Source organism: Choristoneura fumiferana, chromosome 15 (genome assembly GCF_025370935.1).
Source record: "Choristoneura fumiferana chromosome 15, NRCan_CFum_1, whole genome shotgun sequence".
Classification (NCBI taxonomy): Eukaryota; Metazoa; Arthropoda; class Insecta; order Lepidoptera; family Tortricidae; genus Choristoneura; species Choristoneura fumiferana.
In genome coordinates, this window is record NC_133486.1 from 6,146,714 (window position 1) to 6,169,244 (window position 22,531).

Here is a 22,531-nt window from a genome sequence, read left to right on the forward strand (position 1 = left end):
AAGTTTATATATAAAGATCGTCATTGTCGAAGATAAATCGATGGTTCTTTGTGAAACTTGGCATTTGGGCACGTGATAAGAGATAAATAGATATTTGTTCGCGCGTTTTTTAAAATTCTTCCTGTGTGAGGGTGAAATAGGGGATGAAAGTTTATATGAAGGTCGTCATTGTCGAATATAAATCGATTGTACTTTATGAAACTTTGCATTTGGGCACTTATAAAAAATAAAATAGATTCAAGCGTTTTTGAAAATTTTACCTGCGAGGGGATGAAATAGGGGATGAAAACTTATATGGAACGTCGTCATTATCAAAGATAAATCGATGAATCTTTATGTTTAGGTATTCGATAAGAACAAAAAAAACTGGTTAAATTCGACTCAGACTCGCGCATCAAGGGTTCCGTACGTAGGTATTTCTAGTTTGTTATAAATTTTAAAATATAAAAATAACGAAGTTTCATGATGTGTGGAATTTTTTATGGTGTAAAATTGGTTTATAGCTAAGTTTTGAAGATGTAAATAAAACGTTTTAGCCTGAAATGACGTACCTAATTACTTTTTATTAAAACTTAAGTCATAACCTCCCTAGAGAAGAAATAGTTATTTGTGTCACAAGGGAGCAAAATGGTGTATTTACGGCGAGGGCGTACATTGAATCCAGAATGTAGCGAAGGATTCATTCAAGTGTTAACGCCCAAGATGAAAATAATTTTGCTCCCGAGTGGCTCATACAACTTTTCACACCGAGCATTAAGAAACTTGAAAAAAAAATATTCTACGTATTATTAAAGAACAACCAGCATAGAAAATGCCGTGGCTTTACAATTTTCAACTTAAATAAATGGCATTTGCAATAAAACACTATTATTATTGACGAGCAAGTGTGATGAAAAAAACATTACCACTCCTTGCCCGACTGGGTAAAAAGGAAAATATTAGCCAAAGAAGAAAACTTGCCAGTTGGATATGCTGTTACTCGTTGTTCAATGTTATACACGTGTAAAATAGGCAGAGCAGCTGCGGCACTTATGGTCCATGCGGCGCATAGGGCTATCACCACTCGCTTAACGCTTCTAGAACGAATGCGAAGAGGATGGCAGATGGCTTCGTATCTCTCTACGGAGAATGCAACTATTGTCAGCACGGATGAGTAAGTTCCACTGAAAAAAAAAAATTACTGAAAGACCGTTTTTCCTAACTCGACTACTCTTTGCGCCTGTTTCGGTTGACGAGCGCGTATTTTGAAATTTTCACTGAAACTAAAGTACAATTCAGTAGAATCTGTCAATTTTCTACATATTTAAGACACCCTATCGTGGGCACACTTGATTATATATGTCCCTGTTGTTGCAATTATAATCTAAAAGGAATCAAAAAAGAATAATAGTCACATCACAAAGCCTTAGGCAGCCCGGTGTTTATATTAGTAGGCTGGAAGTGTCTACAGGATTGTCAGATTCTATTGAATTGGAGTTTAAATACTCTACGAGGTTGGCCACTCTGGCCTCTGAATGGAAGTCGAATTCTATTTCAAAACCTCTTTAACTGTACTTCCTCAGGTTTTGCAATTTTTCTTCTAACGCTAATCATAAATTCTTATGAGCCTTTATGGGTTTCAAGGCTACATGCCGTTACCCTAACACAAAAGGCGTAAACCGCCTCAGCGGGTAACGAAATTATTCCTTTTACAACTTATACATATTCAATACTACCTTCAGTGTGATTTAGGGTTGTTCTACTAGGGTTGTAATACTAGTTAGTATACAATTAAGATCGGTTTTTGGAGTCTTTTTGTATTTTTTATTTCAAGTCTTTCAAGTTATTTTAGTTTTATTTCAATTTGGAGTTAAAATAAAAAATACAAAAAGATTCCAAAAACCAATCTTAATTTGATTGCTTAATAGCGACATCTCTTGTCCGGGTGAGCGGTTAGTTCCGATGGAGTGTTGAAAGTTTCTCGATGAGGGCTACAACATAGATGACGCTAGTGTCACTGCTTAAGTGACTCAATAAGAAAACAAACAAGCTGAGATATGTGGTGCATAGGAGAAATTTGTGTCTGTACTCCTGTCCAGTGGTGGTGTAGAGATATAGCACGCAGCACGGAATGCTGAATGATTATGGCACGGAATGATTATGGGTACTAAGCAACGGATAAATATAATTATATAGATAAATACATAAATACATATTAAACACCCAAGACCCGAGAACAGACATTCATATTTCTCATACAAAAATATCTGCCCCTAGGCACTAGGTCAATTGCTGTCAAGTGTCCCATGTATTAAGTATTGTCCCATGTTATTATACTTAGTTAATTCAGTTAGTTTGAGTCCCAGGAAAAGACATAGGATAGTTTTTATCCCAGAATATCACATAGTTCCCTCGGGATACCAATAAACGAACTCTACGCAGACGGAGTCGCGGGCAACGCAGGCTAATAAGTAAATAATTATATTTATATGTGAAAGTGGTCGGAAACTTACGTGGCAGTCATGAATGGAACGAATCGACATAAAAAGTCGCCAAATATGTATGGATATCTGTGCCAGTAGCTCCAGAGTTCGTGCGGCAACCCTGAAACATATAAACAGTTTCACATATACAGGGTGGAAAAAATCAATAGGCCCTGGAGGGCAAATACCCTAAATCCTTTATTTAGCTAATTGTACTGAAAGGAAACATTCCTTTATTTTCAAAATGAAACAAAGCTGCATTTAACGAGCTTCTAAACTTCGCTTGTCTCACCCGGGAATCGAACCAACTATTAATTAAAAAAATAAACACTCGCTATTCTACGAGTATTATACGAATCGATAGGATTATTGTTTTATCCTGAACACTCATTTGTTAAACAAACATTTGGTCTTACACTCATCTGTTGTACGAGATACCATGAAATCGAATATCTATTAACATTAACTAGTACAGTCAACGTCAAAAATAAGATCACTTTTGTACCTTATCGCTTTCAGTCGGTAGGTACACAATTTCGATGGGCCGTCTCGTACAACAGATGAGCGGAAGCCCGTAAGGCCAAATGTAATGCCGTCTCCGTCTAGTCGAACAAACAAACATTGGGAAAACGACAAAATAAATAAAGTTTATAATTAATAATGGACGCAATATATAATACAGTGTGTGGCCAAGAACCGGGGATAATATAAAAAACAGAGGCTCTATAGATCACCGGTAATTGGATCATCATCGTCAATGTACGCCATCCTAGAACCCAACTGACGTCGCCTGTCATGCCACAAATATCAAATATTTTGCTTTACATTGCTTCTTCGAATAAACTTAAAAGCGTAATAAAAATAAATGAAAATAAAATATTTTTAAAACTCGCTGAATTAATTTTGTTCAGTTTGACGAGTACGATCTATGTTTTAATTATTTTCCCATTCCAGCCCAGCGCTGGGATTTCGTGGACAGCATTCCGTGCCGCGTGCTATATCGCTACACCACCACTAGACAGGAGTACAGACACGAATTTCTCCTATGCACCACATATCTCAGCTTGTTTGTTTCTTATTTAGTCACTTAAGTAGCGACACTAAGCAGTGGAAGCAGTGGTGGTGTAGCGGTATAGCACGCGGCACGGAATGCTGAAGACCTGGGTTCGATTCCCAGCTTGGTCTCTTTTTCTGGTTTTTCTCTTTTTCTGTACATCTATGTTTCAGTTTGTATTTTCGTTATTGCTATAGATTTATGAGTGATCGATGGGCCACGGTACCGCCACTCGATATTTCTTCTCGCGCCTTCAAATAAGGTTTTAATGAAATGAAATTCAGTAGACATCAATAGGAATTAGCCGTTTTGTCACCAACTAAGTTTTAAATATTTTTGATTATACATATGTATGTTAACGAAAATACAAACTGAGACATGGATGCACAGAGAAAACAGAAAAAGAGAACAGCGCTGGGAATCGAACACAGGTCCTCAGCAATCCGTGCTGCGTGCTATAACCCCTACACCATCGCTGGACAGGAATCTAGACATGATTTTTTCCTATGCAATGCATACATATCTCAGTTGCTTAAATATTAGTCTGTAAGGTATTTATTGTATGGCCAAGTTGCCCGAAATAAATGAATTTATTATTATTGTTATTGAAATCTTGTCGTATATTTTGTTTGTTATCCCACCGAAAACTAGCAATAAGCATTAAGTACTGTACACTACACGGCGATGTACTTACATACAAGTTGTGTCTTAGTTGGTTAAACTCAACGTTGGCAGAATCATCAATAAAACAATAGATTTAAAAAATCAAAATATCGACTGCCTTAAAAATACTAAAAAGAGAAAAAACAAGTCCAGTGGTCTAGAACTCTGTTAAGTAGCTAACTTAAAGGTCAACAGTCGGGACCCATTAGGTAAAGTGCTCGTCGCTGTAGGTACTAGTGCTTGTCACCCATACTATGCGATAAAAAAGATAAGATTAACATTACTTTTATTACCATTTCATTTAAGTGATGAGAAATGTTTGTTGCTTATTTCACAAACACCAATTCTAAAATAGAGAACATTATTTTCAATAGCTTAGTAGCCAATGCTTTTAGTACTTGACACTTACACTTGTCAGATGTGTGTAAACATATTGCATAAGTGCTTAGTATTAGTGCAAGTGCAAGTGAATAGGAGCCGGTTCTGTTTACTAATCTACAAGTGCCTAGCCCTATCTAAAAATCTACACTTGTCACTTGTCAGGTGGTGTGAAGCTTTTAGCCGCGGCTTCGCACGCGTAAATTATTAGAAACAGCAATTGAATTGAAATTCCGGGATTTTCTAAATTCCCGTGGGTATTCCCAAAAATTACGTGGTTTTCATTGAAGTTGCATTAAAGATAATCATGTTAATTTCATGACTCTAAGCCCAGCGGTTGTTATTTTGAGAGTTTTTCCCTATCCCGTGGGAATATCGGAATAAAAAGTAGCCTATGTCTTATTCCAGATGTCCAGCTATCTACCTACATATCAAATTTCATCCAAATCCGTCCAGCCGTTTCAGCGTGAAGGAGTAACAAACATACTCACTCACTCGCTCACTCACAATTCACAAACTTTCGCATTTATAATAAGAGTAGTAGGATAGTAGGATTATACCGGGTTAAAAGCTGATGGCTCCACCTTTCCCTAACTTTGAAATGCTTCAGTTACGTGTACCTCAACATAATTTAACGTTAAGGTTTGTGTTACATTAAATGTACTATGTTATATGTATATGTAGGCTTCTATATTTTACGATACGCCATTGCCGCGGGGACTAGAGAAGCTGTAAAAGTTTATGTTATCTAATTATGTCCTAATTAAAAAGATAATTAAGAGTAAAGCATCGTCTGTTTCCTAGTTTCCTCTAAGTATATGTATTATCTTGAGTTCTCTATCGTTTACCCGAATTTCATACGCTATAATGACTCGTTTGCGTAATTTTCTGTTGTCATAATCATAAAATAATTTATTATTGAAATAGTATTTTCTTCTTTTTTTTAAACTAACCTAATCAAACCTACCTACTGTTATAAGAAGACATTTAAAAAAGTCAAACAGACACCTCGATTCTATATGTCGGCGGCCGATCGTAAAATCCGCCAGATCACGAAATTCCTAGGCATATCATTTGAATTTGACTATGAAAAATGAAATTATAAGTATCGAAGTCAAAGTTAAAGTCAAAATTTCAAATCAAATCAATCTACAAGCTTATCTATAGATTGGATTGAATTGGACATTAGTAGACTAGTGACGAGTAATTTTTCCTTGCACAAATTCACGAATAAAGTACAATTTTTTTGGTTATACTTACTTATACTTGACGACCGGATGGCTAAGTGGTTAGAGCACCTGACTACGAAGCTTGAGGTCCTGGGTTCGAATCCCGGCCGGGGCAGATATTTGTGTGAATAACACGAATGTTTGTTCTCGGGTCATGGATGTTTAATATGTATTTAAGTATGTATTTATCTATATAAGTATGTTTATCCGTTGCCTAGTATCCATAGTACAAGCTTTGCTTAGTTTGGGACTAGGTCAATTGGTGTCAAGTGTCCCATGATATATATATTTATTATTATTTTTTATTATTTATATATATTTATACCTAAGTAGTATTATTACTGGAAGAGATCGCTCTTAAGCTATAAGGCCGCCTATTGCTTACCTTGTAATTTTTCTCTCCGTATACTCTGTACCGCTTACTATTTGTGGTGTACAATAAAGAGTCATTATATTCTATTGTACTCAAATTCAAATTCAAATTATTTGTTCAGTAAATAGGCTGCAATGGGCACTTTTACACGTCATTTTTTAAACTACCAGCGCTTTCGGAAAGACCATCATTGCCAATAAGAATGCGCCGCAAGAAACTTGGCAGAAAGTCATTTTTTCAAAATAAAATAATTACAAATAAAATACTTAAAAACTCCAGTATACAATTAAAGAAACATTTACAAAAAAATAATAATAATACAGGGATGTATGGGGTCCCTTAGTTACAAAACTAAACACTAACTATATCTACGTTCAGTGGAAGTGTAGAATGCTTCCACCGTCATAAATTAAATAATAATATTAATATAATTCTGAAATATACATTTCAGATCAAGTAACCATTAAGCTTTTGGATTCCGAAGACAAGCTCACGTCTGCCCCCAAAGTTAGCTCACACGCACTCATGTCATGCTCTAAAAGCAAAGCGGTACCGAGGGCATGGTATTGCTTCCGTTCCCATAAGCTCTATGGGATCGTCTTGGGAACTTCGACGTCGCGAGCCTGTGACTAGAAATTAAACTACAAATATTATAACTGGATCTCCGATAACTGGATGCTGTTTTGCAATAGTGTGTTAACCCTGATTAATTGTGCAATACAATTTCAACCCTCGGAAAACAATTTTAACAGTTGAGATTGTATTGCAAAATGACAGTGGGTTGACACAGTATTGCAAAACAACATCCAACTACAAGTAGTGTAAATATTAAAAGTAAAGTAAGTTATACTTTATTCCTACAAAGAACAAGTCTCAGGCTCATAAACTATCTCTATGCCAAAATCTCTATCAATCAGTCACTCTGTTTCCGCGTGGAAAAACAACAAATCAACAAACACGATCATGCCGTCCCGTATTATTTTTAATAGGTGGGCATTTCTATCTACCGTTGTACCTTGAGTTTATCTCTCCGATTTCAACAAAATTTGGAAGGTAGACTCAGTCCATGATTCCAAGCTGGAAAAACATGGTCTCCAGATGTGTCCCCAAAATATTGTATGGATGTGTCCGTTTTGTTACGAAAATTACTAAGAAAAATGTGTAGCAAAACGGACTCATCCATACAATGTTTTGGGAGATTATTAGATAGAAATGCCCAGGTACGAGTGTGAGCGGGACGGTACGATACGAAATTCGCGAATTTCGTTGTAGAACCCTCCAGATAGCTATTTGGCATGAACCGTTCATATAAAAGAGGCGCCGTGAATAATATTTCTTAAATCAAAGTTGACAATACGGTGTACTGTGCGTGTCTAGATAATATCAAGAAAAATGGCCGCCAGCAGCGCGCGAGGTCTACGTGTAATACAGGCTATGCAAAGATATACGAAAGGACATCCGAACTGTTTCGATACTTCTTTAATTTTCAATAAGGTAACCCATTAAGAAAACGTACGAGTTTTTTTTTATTTTTTTTTTATTTTACTGGATGGCAAACGAGCAAATGGGTCTCCTGATGGTAAGAGATCACCACCGCCCATAAACATCTGCAACACCAGGGGTATTGCAGACGCGTTGCCAACCTAGAGGCCTAAGATGGGATACCTCACGTGCCAGTAATTTCACCGGCTGTCTTACTCTCCACGCCGAAACACAACAGTGCAAGCACTGCTGCTTCACGGCAGGATTAGCGAGCCAGATGGTGGTAGCAATCCGGGCGGACCTTGCACAAGGTCCTACCACCTGCAAAAGCCAAGTGCTCGTCACTTTCCCAATAGTTGGCATCTTTAATCTTATGTCATTAGCAATAGAGGTGACAGCAGGGTGTCTTCCATTGGGCATTAGCGTGGCGAGCAACCGGACGTTTACCTTACCCAAAAGGGTGCCTGGAAAAAGGCCCCGCTAATTTATACGCTACTACAAAATTAATCATGGTTTTATATCGTTTTCTTCACACTTAACAGTATCAAAACATATAGTCTAATAGAGCCAACAATTTTCGCTCTTTTAGACTCCAAGTGCCGGCCAGAGGGCGTGGTCTTCCGTCGCTTTAGGGAAGGAAGGATAAAAATTACTAAATAACTTTGTTTTGTTTTTAATGATTTTTTTATTTTTTTTTGTAAGTATAATTTGAATTTTACAGCGTTTTATTGGCAAATAAATAAATAAAATAAATAATTAATAATAATAATACAGGTTAACCTGACCGTAATGCCCCATATAAAACCCTCGACCTTTTTTCTGGTCATAAAACCCAAGGTCGGTAAATGAGTCATTGCGCGTACTAATAATACTGCTGCGCGCGCTGCTGATGCGTACGACATGAACGACGACGACGAGCACTGCAGGTGCCCGCTGCAGGGGAGCCGGCAAGCGCTGCCCGAGAGCGCAGCCAGTGGTATCGGCAATTTTTTGTAAAAGTTATACTTATTCTTTCACATAATATACTCGCAAATGTGATGAAAAACATTGTATGTTGTACGGGCGGTACTGGAATTACGTAGATCGACTCATTAAAGCCCTCAGTCTTCGACTTCGGGCTTCTAATAGAATCTCGTTCGTAATTCCTTACTTACCGCCCTTAAGACTCAATGCACTATTAGCTATGAGGGATTAATTTAAAAACAATAGTATTTTTAACGATTTTGTACCATATTGTTTTAGCAAGGTATTTGTGTACATTTATGTGGTCGCTATATTCGCGCGAAGGAGCGATTTCTAATGATTATACCAGCTAGCTACCACAACCATGACAAGGTCAATCAGGTTGTTATAGATCGTTTAAGTCTTTTTTGTGTTAGTTTCTTATCATCATTGTGATCCAACAGTTGTATAAAACTTTACAAATTCGTTTTTAATTTAGTTATAACTAGCTATTGGCCGCGACTTCGCCGAAAAAGAAGGCTAACCTAACCTAAATCGTTACTGTTTAACAGCGCCATCTAGTTCATTTCTTGTGAACACCTAACAAAATCGCCACCCCTCGTGTAAGGTATCCATCCACTTATGCAGGCCATTGTACAATAAAGAGTCACTGTGTTGTATGTTAATAAAAATCTATTATTCTATTCCAGGAAATCCTGATTCCATGACAGATTAATTTTTAGTTTAAAAAAATATGTCTCATCGGAGGAAAATTTTGCCAGTGTCCACAAGATCGTTATATAGCAAAAAATTGTAGAACCAAAATTATGCGAAGTGATTAATGGTGGATGAACGATGACAGCGCGAATACGTAAAAGTAGGTCCCATGATAGGTTATAGCCAGGGGCGCCGGGATGGGGGTGCACTTGCACCCCCTAACGTAAAACAAAATAGAACTAGATTAATACAAATGCACATCCCTATATGCAGATGCAAGATGCAATGCACCCTTATGAAAATAATCTGCCGGCGCCCATGCTTATTGCTGCCATTTTCCTTACAGATAAAGCTTTTCAATGTCGGCGAAGCTCGTGCCTGCGCTCAGTTCACGGTAGAACAGCAGATGTGTAATGTAGCCAACACCCTGCACGGAGGATACATGGCGTCAGTTATTGACGCGCTGACCGTCGTCCAACTGCTAGCTGTGCGCGACGGAAAACTTGCGTGGACCACCAACTTAAATGTGCAGTGAGTATGTGGTGTATATAGTGGGGTTTACTTTAGCTGCTCCGCTCTTCGGATTATTCACTGTACTTCCTTCAAAGTAACTGAGCCAAAGGAATACTACCTAGGAACTATCGCGAATAATCCCGCTCTTCTCCAATGCTCTCTCTCTATATTAAATTATATTGTAACGGATAACTCACGTCTTAAACCGAGTTTAGCTCGATATGTTGATCAAAAATTCAAATTCAAATGATTTATTCAGTAAATAGGCCGCAATGGGCACTTTTACACGTCATTTTTTTAAACTACCAGCGCTTTCGGAAAGACCATCATTGCGAAGAAGAATGCGCCGCAAGAAACTTGGCAGAAAGTCATTTTTTCATAATAATATAATTACAAATAAAATACTTACTTAAAAACTATATTATACAATTAAAGAAAAAAAATACAAAAAATAATAATAATAAAAATACAGGGATGTATGGGGTCCCTTAGTTACAATACTAAACTAACTATATCTAAACTATATCTACGTTCAGTGGAAGAATAGAATGCTTCCACCGTCATAAATTTTAAAATAATAATAACATTAAGTAATTTAGTTCTGAAATATACATTTCAGTTCAAGTAACCATTAAGCTTTTGGATTTCGAAGGCAAGTTCACGTCTGCCGCCCCCAAAGCTCACACGCACTCATGTCATGCTCTGAAAGCAGAGCGGTACCGAGGGCATGGTGGATCGGTTGGTGTGAACGTGCCTTTACGGAGCGATGTGGTTAGTGTTGACAGTAAAAATGACGATAAAAATGCGGGTAGTTGTGCGTCGGTGTTAGTTTCGTCGGGCAGTCGCGCGAGCAGAGCGGTGGCGCGAAGTGTCCGTGTTGCGGCAGCCGCCGAGTCGCGTGCTCCTGAGAAGAAGGGCTACGAAATAGCCCGAAACAGTCGAGCTAAACTCTGTTTAAAACGTAAATTATCCGTTACAATATCATTTAATATCACAAAACGATTTTTAACATTGATTCAGAGTATTGAATCGATCTAGTGAATTGATATTTCGAAATTGAAGATCGAGTATCCCGAATCGAGATTCGGTTTTTACATTTTTTTGTCATAATTCTTAATTTTAGAACTTCTTATCGGGCCGCCCCGCTTACGCTAATAGTATTTGATAGGAAAGTAAGTGGTACGATAGGTACGAACTGCGGATTTCGATTAGGTACTAAGGTCATTTTTCCATAATTGGATTTACATATTATTGAAAATACGAGCTAGGTAGAAAAGCAAATCAAGAAAAGATCGATTTTTAGAGAATCGATCTTTTTGACTTCGATTTTTTTGTGGATCGATTATTCAGGCTTCGATTCGAATCGATTCGAGTATCGATCTTTTCTGGAAAGAATCGCCATCCCTACTACAAAACACGATATCACGATATTAAGTCCCGAATGACTTAGAAATTTATGAGTGGAAACCGCGAGGAATCCATACTATATATACTATATATACTATATACTATATATACTATATATAATATTATAAATGCGAAAGTAACTCTGTCTGTCTGTCTGTCTGTCTGTCTGTTACGCTTTCACGCCTAAACCGCTGAACCGATTTTGATGAAATTTGGTACAGAGATAAAATAGACCCTGGGAAAGAACATAGGCTATCTTTTATATCGAAAAAGAGGCTTTAAGGGGTTGAAATAGGGGATGAAAATTTATATGGTGGAAGTTCGTTGCTGTCGAAGATAAAACCATGAAACTTGGCATTTAGGTACTTAATAAGAAATAATTCTATATTTGTTTGAGGTTTTTTGAAAATTTGACCTGTGAGGGGATGAAATAGGGGATGAAAGTTTGTATGCAAGGTCGTCATTATCGAATATAAATAGATGAATCTTTATTAAACTTGCCATTTCGGCACGTGAAAAGAGATAAATAGATATCTGTACGCACGTTTTTTTAAATTCTTCGTGTGAGGGGGTGAAATAGGGGATGAAAGTTTGTATGGAAGATCGTCATTGTCGAAGATAAATCGATGGTTCTTTATGAAACTTGGCATTGGGCTACTTATAAGAAATAAATAGATATTTGTTTAAGCGTTTTTGAAAATGTTACCTACGAGGGGATGTTAGCAGAGGGGATGGTGCAGTGTTAGCAGAGCCTTCTACGCTCATAAGCAAAATGTACGCAATGTGGGGTCATTTTAGATGGCTTATTCACATAGATAGTCAGACATGAATTATTATGATTTTCAGATTTTTCTTATTTATTTTGCTATAAGAGCTACCTTTATGCAAAATTCCAAGTTTCTAGGACAGCCGGAAGTACCTACCCTATAACATTTTCTGTTGAGGCAATTTGTATGGAAACACCTTTTTAACGACTGTAGCTTTTGATTGCCTTGACTTAGAAATTTGATTTTTTCACAGCTTTCGGGACTATTGACCTGGGTTTAGGGTTTTAATTTCAACTCGATACCTTACTCCGCGCGTTTACGAGATAAAGGGTCTTGACAGACAGACGGATGGACGGACAGCAAAGTAATCCTACAAGGGTTCCATTTTTTTCTTTTTAGGTACGGAACCCTAAAAAACATTTGCTCTGGCGCTTTTCAAATTTCGACCTATTTACTTGAAAATATGGGGATGAAAGTTCTTAAGGAATTCCAAACAAGTTACTACATATTTATCGGAAATATGTGTAGCTATGCTTAGTAAAAATGCCTTGACTTACAATAAAGGACGTAAGGTGTCAATAGTTCACTATGAAGAATTAGTCCTTTTGTGTTGGCTGGGTAGAATACACGTTGTATTGCTAAACTATGGCTAACCGCAAAATATTTATGTTTTACCAAAGAACATCGGATGGATGGATGTATGGAAGAACAAAAAAAAATAGTTTATATTTGTAGCAATGTATTAAAATAGTTTATTTTTGGTAAAGCGTAGAAGTTTCTATGTACTATTATTGGCAGAATAGGTATGCTATATAAATTAAATACTTCCCAAAATTACTATTCCACGCGGACGAAGTCGCGGGCAAAAGCTAGTTTAAAATAAATATGATCGAATTCCAGCTTTCTCAACGTGGCATCCCTTGGAGAACAAGTAACAGTGGAGACAACACCAATCCGGATCACAAGTCGGTCGATTCTAGTAAAAGCGAGTGCGTCCAACGACACAACTGGGTTGGTCGTGGCTAAAGCGTTGAACACCTTCATGTTTGGACAGGAGAACATCCAGAAAGTAGCAGAAAACTGGTTGAAATTAGATTTTAGTCGTAACGATTAAATATTTCTTTATTTACTGTACATTATGTTTGTGGTATTAAAAAGTATTTAGGTAAACTAAGTATATTTATTCAAAAGAAAATAAGGGCCACCTAAGTTTCATCGTTAAAATGAAATCAGAACTATGTTTGCGTTTTTATCAGAATACATTAATTGAATGAAAAGTATTTGTATTGTTATGTTGTATTAAAAAACCGGGCAAGTGCGTGTCGGTCTCGCGCACCGAGGGTTCCGTACACATTTATAGGTATGTAAGTAAACGGGAATCGTGTCTTGAAGATATTTCTCGCTTTTCCTAGTGATTTATTAATACATCCAGTGTATGCAGAACCACTCTTAAGTAAATACGCGTAAAGTGTACGCAGTGTGGGGTCAGATTATATTGGTCAATGAAATTTACAGACCGACAAAAAATCATGATTTTCAGACTTTTCTAGTTGGTTGTGTTATAATAGCTACCTTCATACCAAATTTCAAGATTCTGAGTTCACGGGAAGCATCCTATAGGTTTTGATTTCATTGCGAGTTTCGAAAACTTGCGGAAATTTGCAGCATAAACGGCTGCATCTTTTGATTGCGTTGGCTTCTAAGCCAACTTAAACTAAGTAAACTAAAATAAAGTAAGTAAAGTTTCTAAGTAAACTTCTAAGTTTGTTTTTTTCACAGCTCCAAGGGACAGTACCTAGACTTTAGTATTTGATATACATTTCAGCTTGATACCTCCAGGCGTCCCCGAGAAAAAGGGTTTTGCATGACAGACAGACAGACGGAGAAAAAGTGATCATATAAGGGTTCGGTTTTTTTCCTTTTGAGGTACGGAACCCTAAAAAAATGATGATGCAACAACTAGGCCCACTACTAACATTATATATAGGGCATATTAGGCAAAGCTCTACGCAGGGGGCGACACTAGCACCAACCGTAAACAAACCGCCACGACAACGTCAGTTCTCTTTATATTTTGCCGCCATGACGTATCATGACCAAAAAGTATTAATACAAGAAATTATGACATATTTATTTATGAGTAACAAAATAAATGATATATTTACTTACATCGATAGTAGCGATAGAGCTATATTTCCAAAAGTTTAATTACGTTTATTATTAATAAAATTTAATTTTAATTACGTTTAATTAAGTATAAATTGAAATAATATGATATTACGGCATCCTACGGACATTTAAGATAATCAGAAAACATATAAATCATAAAAATATGGTATGTGCTAGTGCTGCACTCTGACGGGATAAAATTGCAATAATATTACCTATTCAACAGTTTGTAAGTCTATTTGTTTTTTGTTTGTTTCTTTTCTTTGTTATCTTTCACTGTTTCTAAACCGCTGAACCGATTTAAATGCTATTTGGTATACAGATAGTTTGAGTTCCGGGGAAGGACATATAATATTTTTTTATCAAGAAAAATTGCATAGTTTTCGCGGGATAGCGATAAACGAACTCCACGTAGATTAGGTATATTGTTCATTAATTAGAGTACACGGTCCTAATTGGTAGCAAGCTACAAATAAAATCCTAATTTGCACATTAAAGTACCTACATGTAATATTAATTATATAATATATACGCATAACAAAGGGGGCGATAGCATTATCATCATACGAGTATTTTTGTAATTAGGTAGGTTTGTGCGTGATGTGATAAAATTAATTAAGCTATGTAGGGTTTTCAATTTGTTTTGTTTATTACCAAACTTTATAATATATTATTGTAATCATAATTTAATGTAATTGGTAACGAGTATGGTTGCAACGGTCACCAACATAGCCAAGTGAATTGGCATTGTTCATATTTTACCAAAACCATTTCGAAGGATAGGGTTTTTGAACAACGACCAGACGACCAGACGGCCTAGTGGTTAGAGAACCTGACTACGAAGCTTGAGGTCCCGGGTTCGATTCCCGTGTCGGGGCAGATATTTGTATGAAAAATACGAATGTTTGTTCTCGGGTCTTGGGTGTTTAATATGAATTTAAGTATGTATCTATATCTATATAATTATATTTATCCGTTGCTTAGTACCCATAAGCTTTGCTAAGCTTAGTTTGGGACTAGGTCAATTGGTGTGAATTTTCCCGTGATATTTATTTATTTATTTATTAAAAAAAAAATTGTCCTATTCTGATTCAAAAATACTTAAGTGTTACGAATATATAGGCAAATATATTCCAAGCCCCCCCCCCCTTCTATATACGCCTATAATGGTAATACAATACAATACAATAACTCTTTATTGCACACCAACACAGTAAGCAGTACAGAAAACACATAATACATGAACAAAGTGATGATGATGAACAAAAGGTAAAAGAGCCCTATGGCCGGGAATCGAACCCGAGACCTCAAGCTTCGTAGTCAGAACCACTAAAATGATATGAACTACTAATTAACGGGGGACAATAACGAAATCTCCGTTTTCTGACAAATTCCATGGATAAGAGATTAATTACTTCCATTTCTTTACCCTAAAATCAAATTATGAAATTATTTTTCGCGTCTGTTATTTTTCAAAATCGAATCATGTTTCCAAAATAAATAGGTTCTAGTTCGAATGAAATAAAATCATGGGATCTTATATAATGCTGCGATAAATTGGGCCTTCCTTACTTATTCAAGCTGTTTTAATTCGATGATTATAAGTTGAAAAGTTGGCGTCCGTAGCCTTAGGAAGTCTGATTCTGCTGGCCTCAGAAACATGGACAAGTTTCTTTTACAAGAGTAGGAAAGGGACGGGAGTGGGACAGATAGCTATGACAGCTCCGGCGGCGCGGCCGCGTTAGGTATTCGTTTGGGATATTGCTGTCTTTATCGCTCGTGACATAAGCGCTCGCAGCCGTCCCCCCCATGCCTTCCGCAACGACGTCCATAATTTATATCGAGATAGCTGTAGGCTTTTCAAGATTTGGGCGGTTGAATTTTGGATTTCGTTGTCCTCATATTATACGAAAAGTATAGCACAGAAATCAATGATATTTTACAATCAAGATATTAATTATATTTTCTATGCCTGTGGTGTTTACGATTTTTGTAAAAATGCTTTATTAGTCTGTAATTCTCCTGCAGTTGACATCTTTTTTTTGTCGACTTTTGAGCTCCTGTAATTCTGATATTATATATTTATATGAAAATCTGAAAAACCACAGGCATAGATAATTACGTCTAGTCCATACTTACAAAATTTCATTTATTTCTGTTTCCTAGTTTTCAAATGAGACCGGGACTACGTTTGTATGGAGAATGGAACGAAGAGACTTCTCTTAAACTCTATAACTGTTTTAGTACTTAATTATAAGTTCATACATCACATGGTATGCGAGTGCCTCATCACTAGACAACGAATCAGATAAGGTTTAGGCTGCGTTTCCACCAGAGATATGCGAGGACGAAAATTGGTTTCAACATGATCGGATATACCGTTTTTGAGTTATTGCCGAAAATCTGCACGTCTCAACAAAAGGACGTAAGTGCCGTGAAAATACGCTCTTTTTCTGGTAATAGATTTTAAGACTGTAGTACTTAAGTGTTTTAATTGTGTTAACGCACATAATATTAGGTACTTGATTTTTTCGTAATGGCTACGGAACCCTATCTTGGGCGTGTCCGACACGCTCTTGGCCGGTTTTTTTTCTGGATTCCCGTGGTTAAAGCGTGTATTTACTTTCTAAGGGAGTGGACAAAAATAGTTGGCAACACTGCTTGAGATGATGCCATAGTGCGCTACTGCGCTACTAATGAGGGCTATCGCGTATGAATTCGCCACTAGAGGCGCTAGTGTAGCGTGAAGTCTCCGAAATGTCAAATCTCATAGTTTTTGGGTGAGCTACGCGGGTTTATTTATAATTAGAATAGTTTTGTGAATATTTTGCAATATGTGAAATTAATTATGGCAAATATGCGTTCCAGGGCAATGAATGTTTGTTTTTTGAGACAGTTTTGTCTTTCAGAAACCTTTGTCCTCCCTTTTTTCCGAACAAAACGGGGACTATGCAACACTGTGGCATGCTCGATATTTTTATGGTACGGTTTTAAGGTGTATTAAATATGATTTTAATCTAAACTTTGTTTTCACGCCCGTAATAACAGACTTTGAAAGCCATACTTAAAAACCTCACGCAACAGTGCGCCATCTAGTGAGACAAAAAACGATAGCCCTCATTGGAATCGTTTTTGATTGTGCGAGTAAGTACATTCTTTTATTTATTTGTCAACGTGAAGTATATTTTGAATCTCTATTGTAGTTATCAACCACTTAATATTTAAATTGTATGGCAACCTGTAACTAAATTTCCCGACTTTATCAACTCGAAACCGATCTTAATTTGCAATCCAGTTTGTGAGGTTCCCGTTTCGGGAATCGAACTTTTAACGATCGTCCAATGATGCGATTCGGAAAACTTTACCAAAAGTTTACAACTTTACCGAAAGCAGAGTTATGGACTACTGAATTAGGTAACTACAAATTAAACCACACGCATACACATATACATAATAGGTAAGTACCTATAATAATATATATAACTAATGTTCTCTATGTAATCCTAAGCCCCGTTATCTAACGCTCAGTTCGGGGGCAATCTAAAATAAGATGATGCTTCACATAATTAGTTGATTCATATTTAATTATAAAGAGTTATTTGTCAAATTAAATTTGTTCTTTTGTGAAGAAATAAGTATTTTTTCTTTGAAATCATAAAACCTAAACGTTTTCTATTTATTTTTTTAATATATAGGTTTCTTTGACATCATTTATTTGTTTTGACAATTATTCATAGTCTTTTTAATATGGATTTTTACAAGCAGGCGACTAAGTTTGACTTCATATAAATTGGAAAATAATATTGTTAATTAATTATGAAGTATACAATAAGTAATAAATAAAAAAATCTTTCATTTCATAATAATTAAAAAAAACATGTTAATTATGAATCAGATCTTTTGATATGTTAGAGAATAAGTAAATCAAATTAATTTTTTATCGACTCAGGTTATGAAAAGTGCCTCATCACTTGCCCTTGCTCAGTTTGGAGCCTTAAGCCGCGTATCCATTAGAGCAGCCTCAGGCCGAGCACCGGAGCCGAGCCATATTTTGTCGGTTTTTTGGCCGTGCTCAAAGGAGCCTCAGTCTGAGCCCTGCCTTTGGCAGCGTTTCGACTTGCGCGGACTCGGAGCGAGGCAGCCGCTCGGCCCGAGGCTGCCTTTAGTGGATACGCGGCTTAATACAAACTATGAACTGTAAACGCGTGATTAGTAATTTCAAATAAAAACAAGGTGAAAAATAACTCATTTCCATGAAAAACAGCAATGTTTACTTGCTTTGTCGGATTTTTAGGTTAGTAACACTTTGTAATCTTGATTATATATTGTTTGAACTAAAATAATTTCCTTGCTCACCCGCAAATTAATTTTGCTTGCCGCAATTATTGTGGCAAGGGGTTTCGTCTCGATGTTTTAGAATGCATGGAGATAATTAGATACAACAGTATGGGGTCTATTATTAATGAGCAGGTAAATTTAGTTTCATCTCCCTTGCTACGGCTTGGATCTAGTGTTGCCCAAATTCAGTCTTGGTCTTGCAGTCTTGGTCTTGTTCTTGCGTTTTTGCAAGACCAAGACCAAGAACAAGACCGCGTATTTTTAGCAAGACCAAGACCAAGACTGACCGTGCAAGACTTGAGCAAGAACAAGACATAGCCTGCAAGACTCTTGCGTCTTGCAGCTAGGACTTAGCGCTATTTCACTGAGTAGTTAGGTGTAACAGTTCGGTGTATAGGTAGGTACGCTTAGGAATTCTATGAGACGCAAAAAACTGTATCAAAGAATATGAAAAACTGGACCTATGCGCATTACGACTAATACCATAAACATAGCGAATAAAAAAATATCTATTAAAATCAAACTGAGTGCATGCATAGTTATGTTTTAACCATCGGCACTTTGATAATGCGGCATCAAAGGTTTTGTACTTACTTCTCAAAGAAATTTGCCGCTTTTCGGAAGTACATGTATAAATCATAAATGTTTATTAAGAAACAGTTACTTCCATGGAAAACGACATATAGGTCAGTTGATTTTTCGAATTTCTTATCAAATCTTCAGTTATTTATTAATCTGCTTGATCTTTACTATGGCTATGTTAATTCAAGCTCACAATGTTCCAATTCTAATACGTTTTTCTAAGATTTAAAGTAAACTTTAATAAATAGTAAAAGACTAATAGGTAATTGCAAGACTTGCAAGACTCTTGCTGCAAGACCAAGACCAAGACCAAGACCAGGTGTATTGGCGCAAGACCAAGACCAAGACTGGCTAAGTCTCGTCTTGTTCTTGCATTTGGGCAACACTACTTGGATCTAATTTCAGCAAAGGTAGTTAATAAAACATGCCTTGACAGTAAATAAATAAAAATCAAGGTAGTTTTGAAGGACGGTTAAAAAATTTATTAATAATTTGTGGGTAGTTTTGTTTTGTTTCATAAAACGTATGTGGGTACTTGGGGAGTTACAGTGACAAGTTAAAACGGTGGTTGTGGTTCGTTAGACTAACAACTGGTAGCATGGTGTACGGTTGTGTCACTCTGAAGATGAGCTCTGTTTGAGTTCGAAACGCGTCAGTGTAGTGTGGTGGTGGTGATAGATGGGTTTGTGTGATTTGTGTGTGTTCTTACAGTGTGGAGGTGGAGGAACTGCATGAACACGCATATTTTGCATAAGCTTAGCTATCGTAAGGTCGCGGGTGAGCAAGGAAATTATTTTAGTTCATTGATATGGACCTCCGCAAAGTAACGCCTGATTCAATAAATTATATATTGTTTGATGAATATTTGATATGAAATTGTGATAAATTTCATTTTGCTGTACGAAAATATTTAAGGATTTTGTTAAATTAAAACACAGTCGAAACTTTTCAAAATTCGGATTTCGAGTAAGATGATTAAACCTAATTATCCTGTGTGTGTATAATCAAATCATATCGCAATAAATTCTCAAGTATCTAAACCTTTTTCTGCTGGTATAATCAGTAAAATAATTTAATGTTTTGAATTTGTTGCATTTTTAGATCACGCTTTTTTAGACAGTTTAGGTAATTTTTGTTGAATGGAAGCATCAACTTTACTTAAAGCTTTTTTGCTGACTGTATGTACTTGCATAGACATCTAACCTACATAATGTGTACCAAATTTGAAGCAAACAAACAAATAAATATATGTACCTACTATACTAAAAAGCGGTTTGCTTCATCTTTCATAATTTGAACTGGCCCTATACCACGAAGTGCAAAACTCGAACTTCGTATGTTGCCGTCCCGCTGACGCTTATGTCATTTAATACGCGAGTGAAAGGGACGGTGCGATACGAACTTCGATTTGCGAGTTTCGTAGTAGCCCCTCTGCTACTCGTAAAGCCGAGTTTAGACTTTCAAGAAAAATCGTGCAAGTTGCATTACATTGCGAGGCCGTAAAGCCAACAAGTTTGTAGTGGGCAATCCAGCGCCGCAATTTTTCTTGCAAATCTAATCTCGGCTTAAGGAATGGAACATTATTTTGTCATTGTGAAGAATTGCGTTTGTGTACAATTTCTCATTGTAATGAATTGGGACTGTTACTAACTGGAAGAAATAATATTAATAATTTATTTATTTCACACGGCGAATTGGTCCCTAATATTGTAAAGAACGGAAATCGCGAAGAATTGCGTCTGTGAACTCTTGGCATTGCAAAGATGGTATTGATAGAACCTTTTCTTAATGATATCTATGTCCTTCGAGGATAACAATTTAGCCATAATGTAGGTACTATTAATGTTATAAATGCGAAAGTGGGTATGATTGTTTGTACCGCTTTAACATAAAAAAAACCAGTATTATGAAATTAGACATGAAGACAGTTTGAGTCCCAGAGGTCACAGAATAAAAAAAAAGAATATTTATTATTTACAAAGCCATAAATATAACATAAAAAATACAAAGAAATAAACAGATAAAACATAATTTGTGAAGAGGTAAAGGACACAGCAGAGCTGCTGGTTTTCAGTCCTCACCTTGAAGAAGGAAATGGTAGTGTGGCTGATGAATGACTTAGCCCCGGAAAATTTTAATGTTCCCGGAGGAGTACGAATTCTTTGCAGATAAAGTCACGGGCAACGGTTAGTAGTCTACATCAATACAGGTATCTCTGAGCATAGGGCTTTAAATCCAAGGTTCGATTTTACTCGCATAACTGAGCTACTTTTGTTTTGCAACTTAAAAAAATATGATAAATAACTTTTCACTTTTTTTATACATATTTAATGTAATTTTCAATGTATGCGATACAATACAAAATTGACAGCACATTTATAAATGTTTATCAAAGAGGTATCAAATAAATGTAAAAAAATATTTAAAGGTCCCCGTACTAAGTAAGAGACAGCGATAACACCGCCATGTCCGTCCGATACACTGATTTACCGTCTTCAGCCCCTCGCATCCATCCGCTGCCGGGTCCGTCCACCGTGCCTCAGGACGCCCTATACTACGTTTTCCCGTCCGTGGTCTCCATTCTAGGTCGTTCTACTCCACCGTTCATCAGTCCTGCGACAGACGTGGTCAGCCCAACGCCACTTCAGCGAACTAATTCTCTGGACTTTCTTTCTTTGTCTGATAATGTGATATCGGATTTTATCCTTCAAAGAAACCCCTAGCATTGCTCTCTCCATAGCTCGCTGAGCGACCTTGAATAAATAAAACGACCTTAAATTACTTATGTACATTCAAGTTATTTGACAATGTTACAAAACAAGAGTAGCTTGGTTATGCGAGTAGAACCTTCAGTTTAAAGCCCCATGGTCAAAGACACCCTGTATAATATAAGGTCGCTGTCTAATCCAGTGAGCAATAGAAAACAGAGGAGTAACATCATGTCAGCCAATAGACGTCCAATGCTGGACATAGGCCTCCCCCAAGGCTCTCCACTCATACCGGTCTTGTGCTTTTCGCATCCACCGCGATCCCGCGATCTTAACCAGGTCGTCGCTCCATCTTGTTGGAGGCCTACCGACAGCTCGTCTCCCGGTCCGCGGACGCCATTCGAGAACCTTTTGACCCCATCGGCCATCAGTCCTGCGAGCAATGTGCCCCGCCCATTGCCACTTGCAGAGGAGTAACGAAGCATTCAAATTATTTTATTGAGTGCTCTAATCAACAATAAACTTGTCTGTTACTAACTATAGGTAGTGTCATTCACGATGACGCGTGCCGTGGTTCTTATTACAATGTCGTTAATGTCTAATTTTGACAAAATCACGCGTCTTCGTGGATGGAATAGGTATAGCTCTGTGATTGGGTATTAAGCTGAGATTATCTGAAGTACCATGTTTAGTGAACTAGAACTAAATTATTAACGTAACGGTTAGCGCGCTTGGAGTTTGTGGAAT

General features: G+C 36.9%; 2 protein-coding genes across 3 annotated transcripts in view; one reads left to right on the forward strand and one right to left on the reverse strand.

Moving 5' to 3' along the window:
• The window catches only part of LOC141435769 (neuropeptides capa receptor-like), a 36,877-nt gene that overhangs the window by 11,084 nt on the left and 3,262 nt on the right, over window positions 1-22,531 (reverse strand). Inside the window, exons 2-3 of the mRNA XM_074098580.1 lie at window positions 2,493-2,583; window positions 961-1,163 (exon numbers count right to left, since the gene is read on the reverse strand). Coding sequence (XP_073954681.1) covers window positions 961-1,163; window positions 2,493-2,583 — 294 coding nt within the window. The remainder of the gene's footprint in view (window positions 1-960; window positions 1,164-2,492; window positions 2,584-22,531) is intronic.
• LOC141435776 (acyl-coenzyme A thioesterase 13-like) lies at window positions 7,529-15,103 on the forward strand. 2 transcript variants are annotated; one of them, XM_074098592.1, is made up of 3 exons: window positions 7,529-7,653; window positions 9,647-9,831; window positions 12,888-15,103. In XM_074098592.1, exons 1-3 carry the CDS (start codon window positions 7,552-7,554, stop codon window positions 13,099-13,101), a joined length of 501 nt encoding a protein of 166 aa, XP_073954693.1. In that variant the 5' UTR covers window positions 7,529-7,551; the 3' UTR covers window positions 13,102-15,103. The 2 variants fall into 2 exon arrangements, with proteins under 2 accessions (XP_073954693.1, XP_073954692.1); XM_074098591.1 differs by lacking the exon at window positions 7,529-7,653 and having other exon boundaries at window positions 9,091-9,831.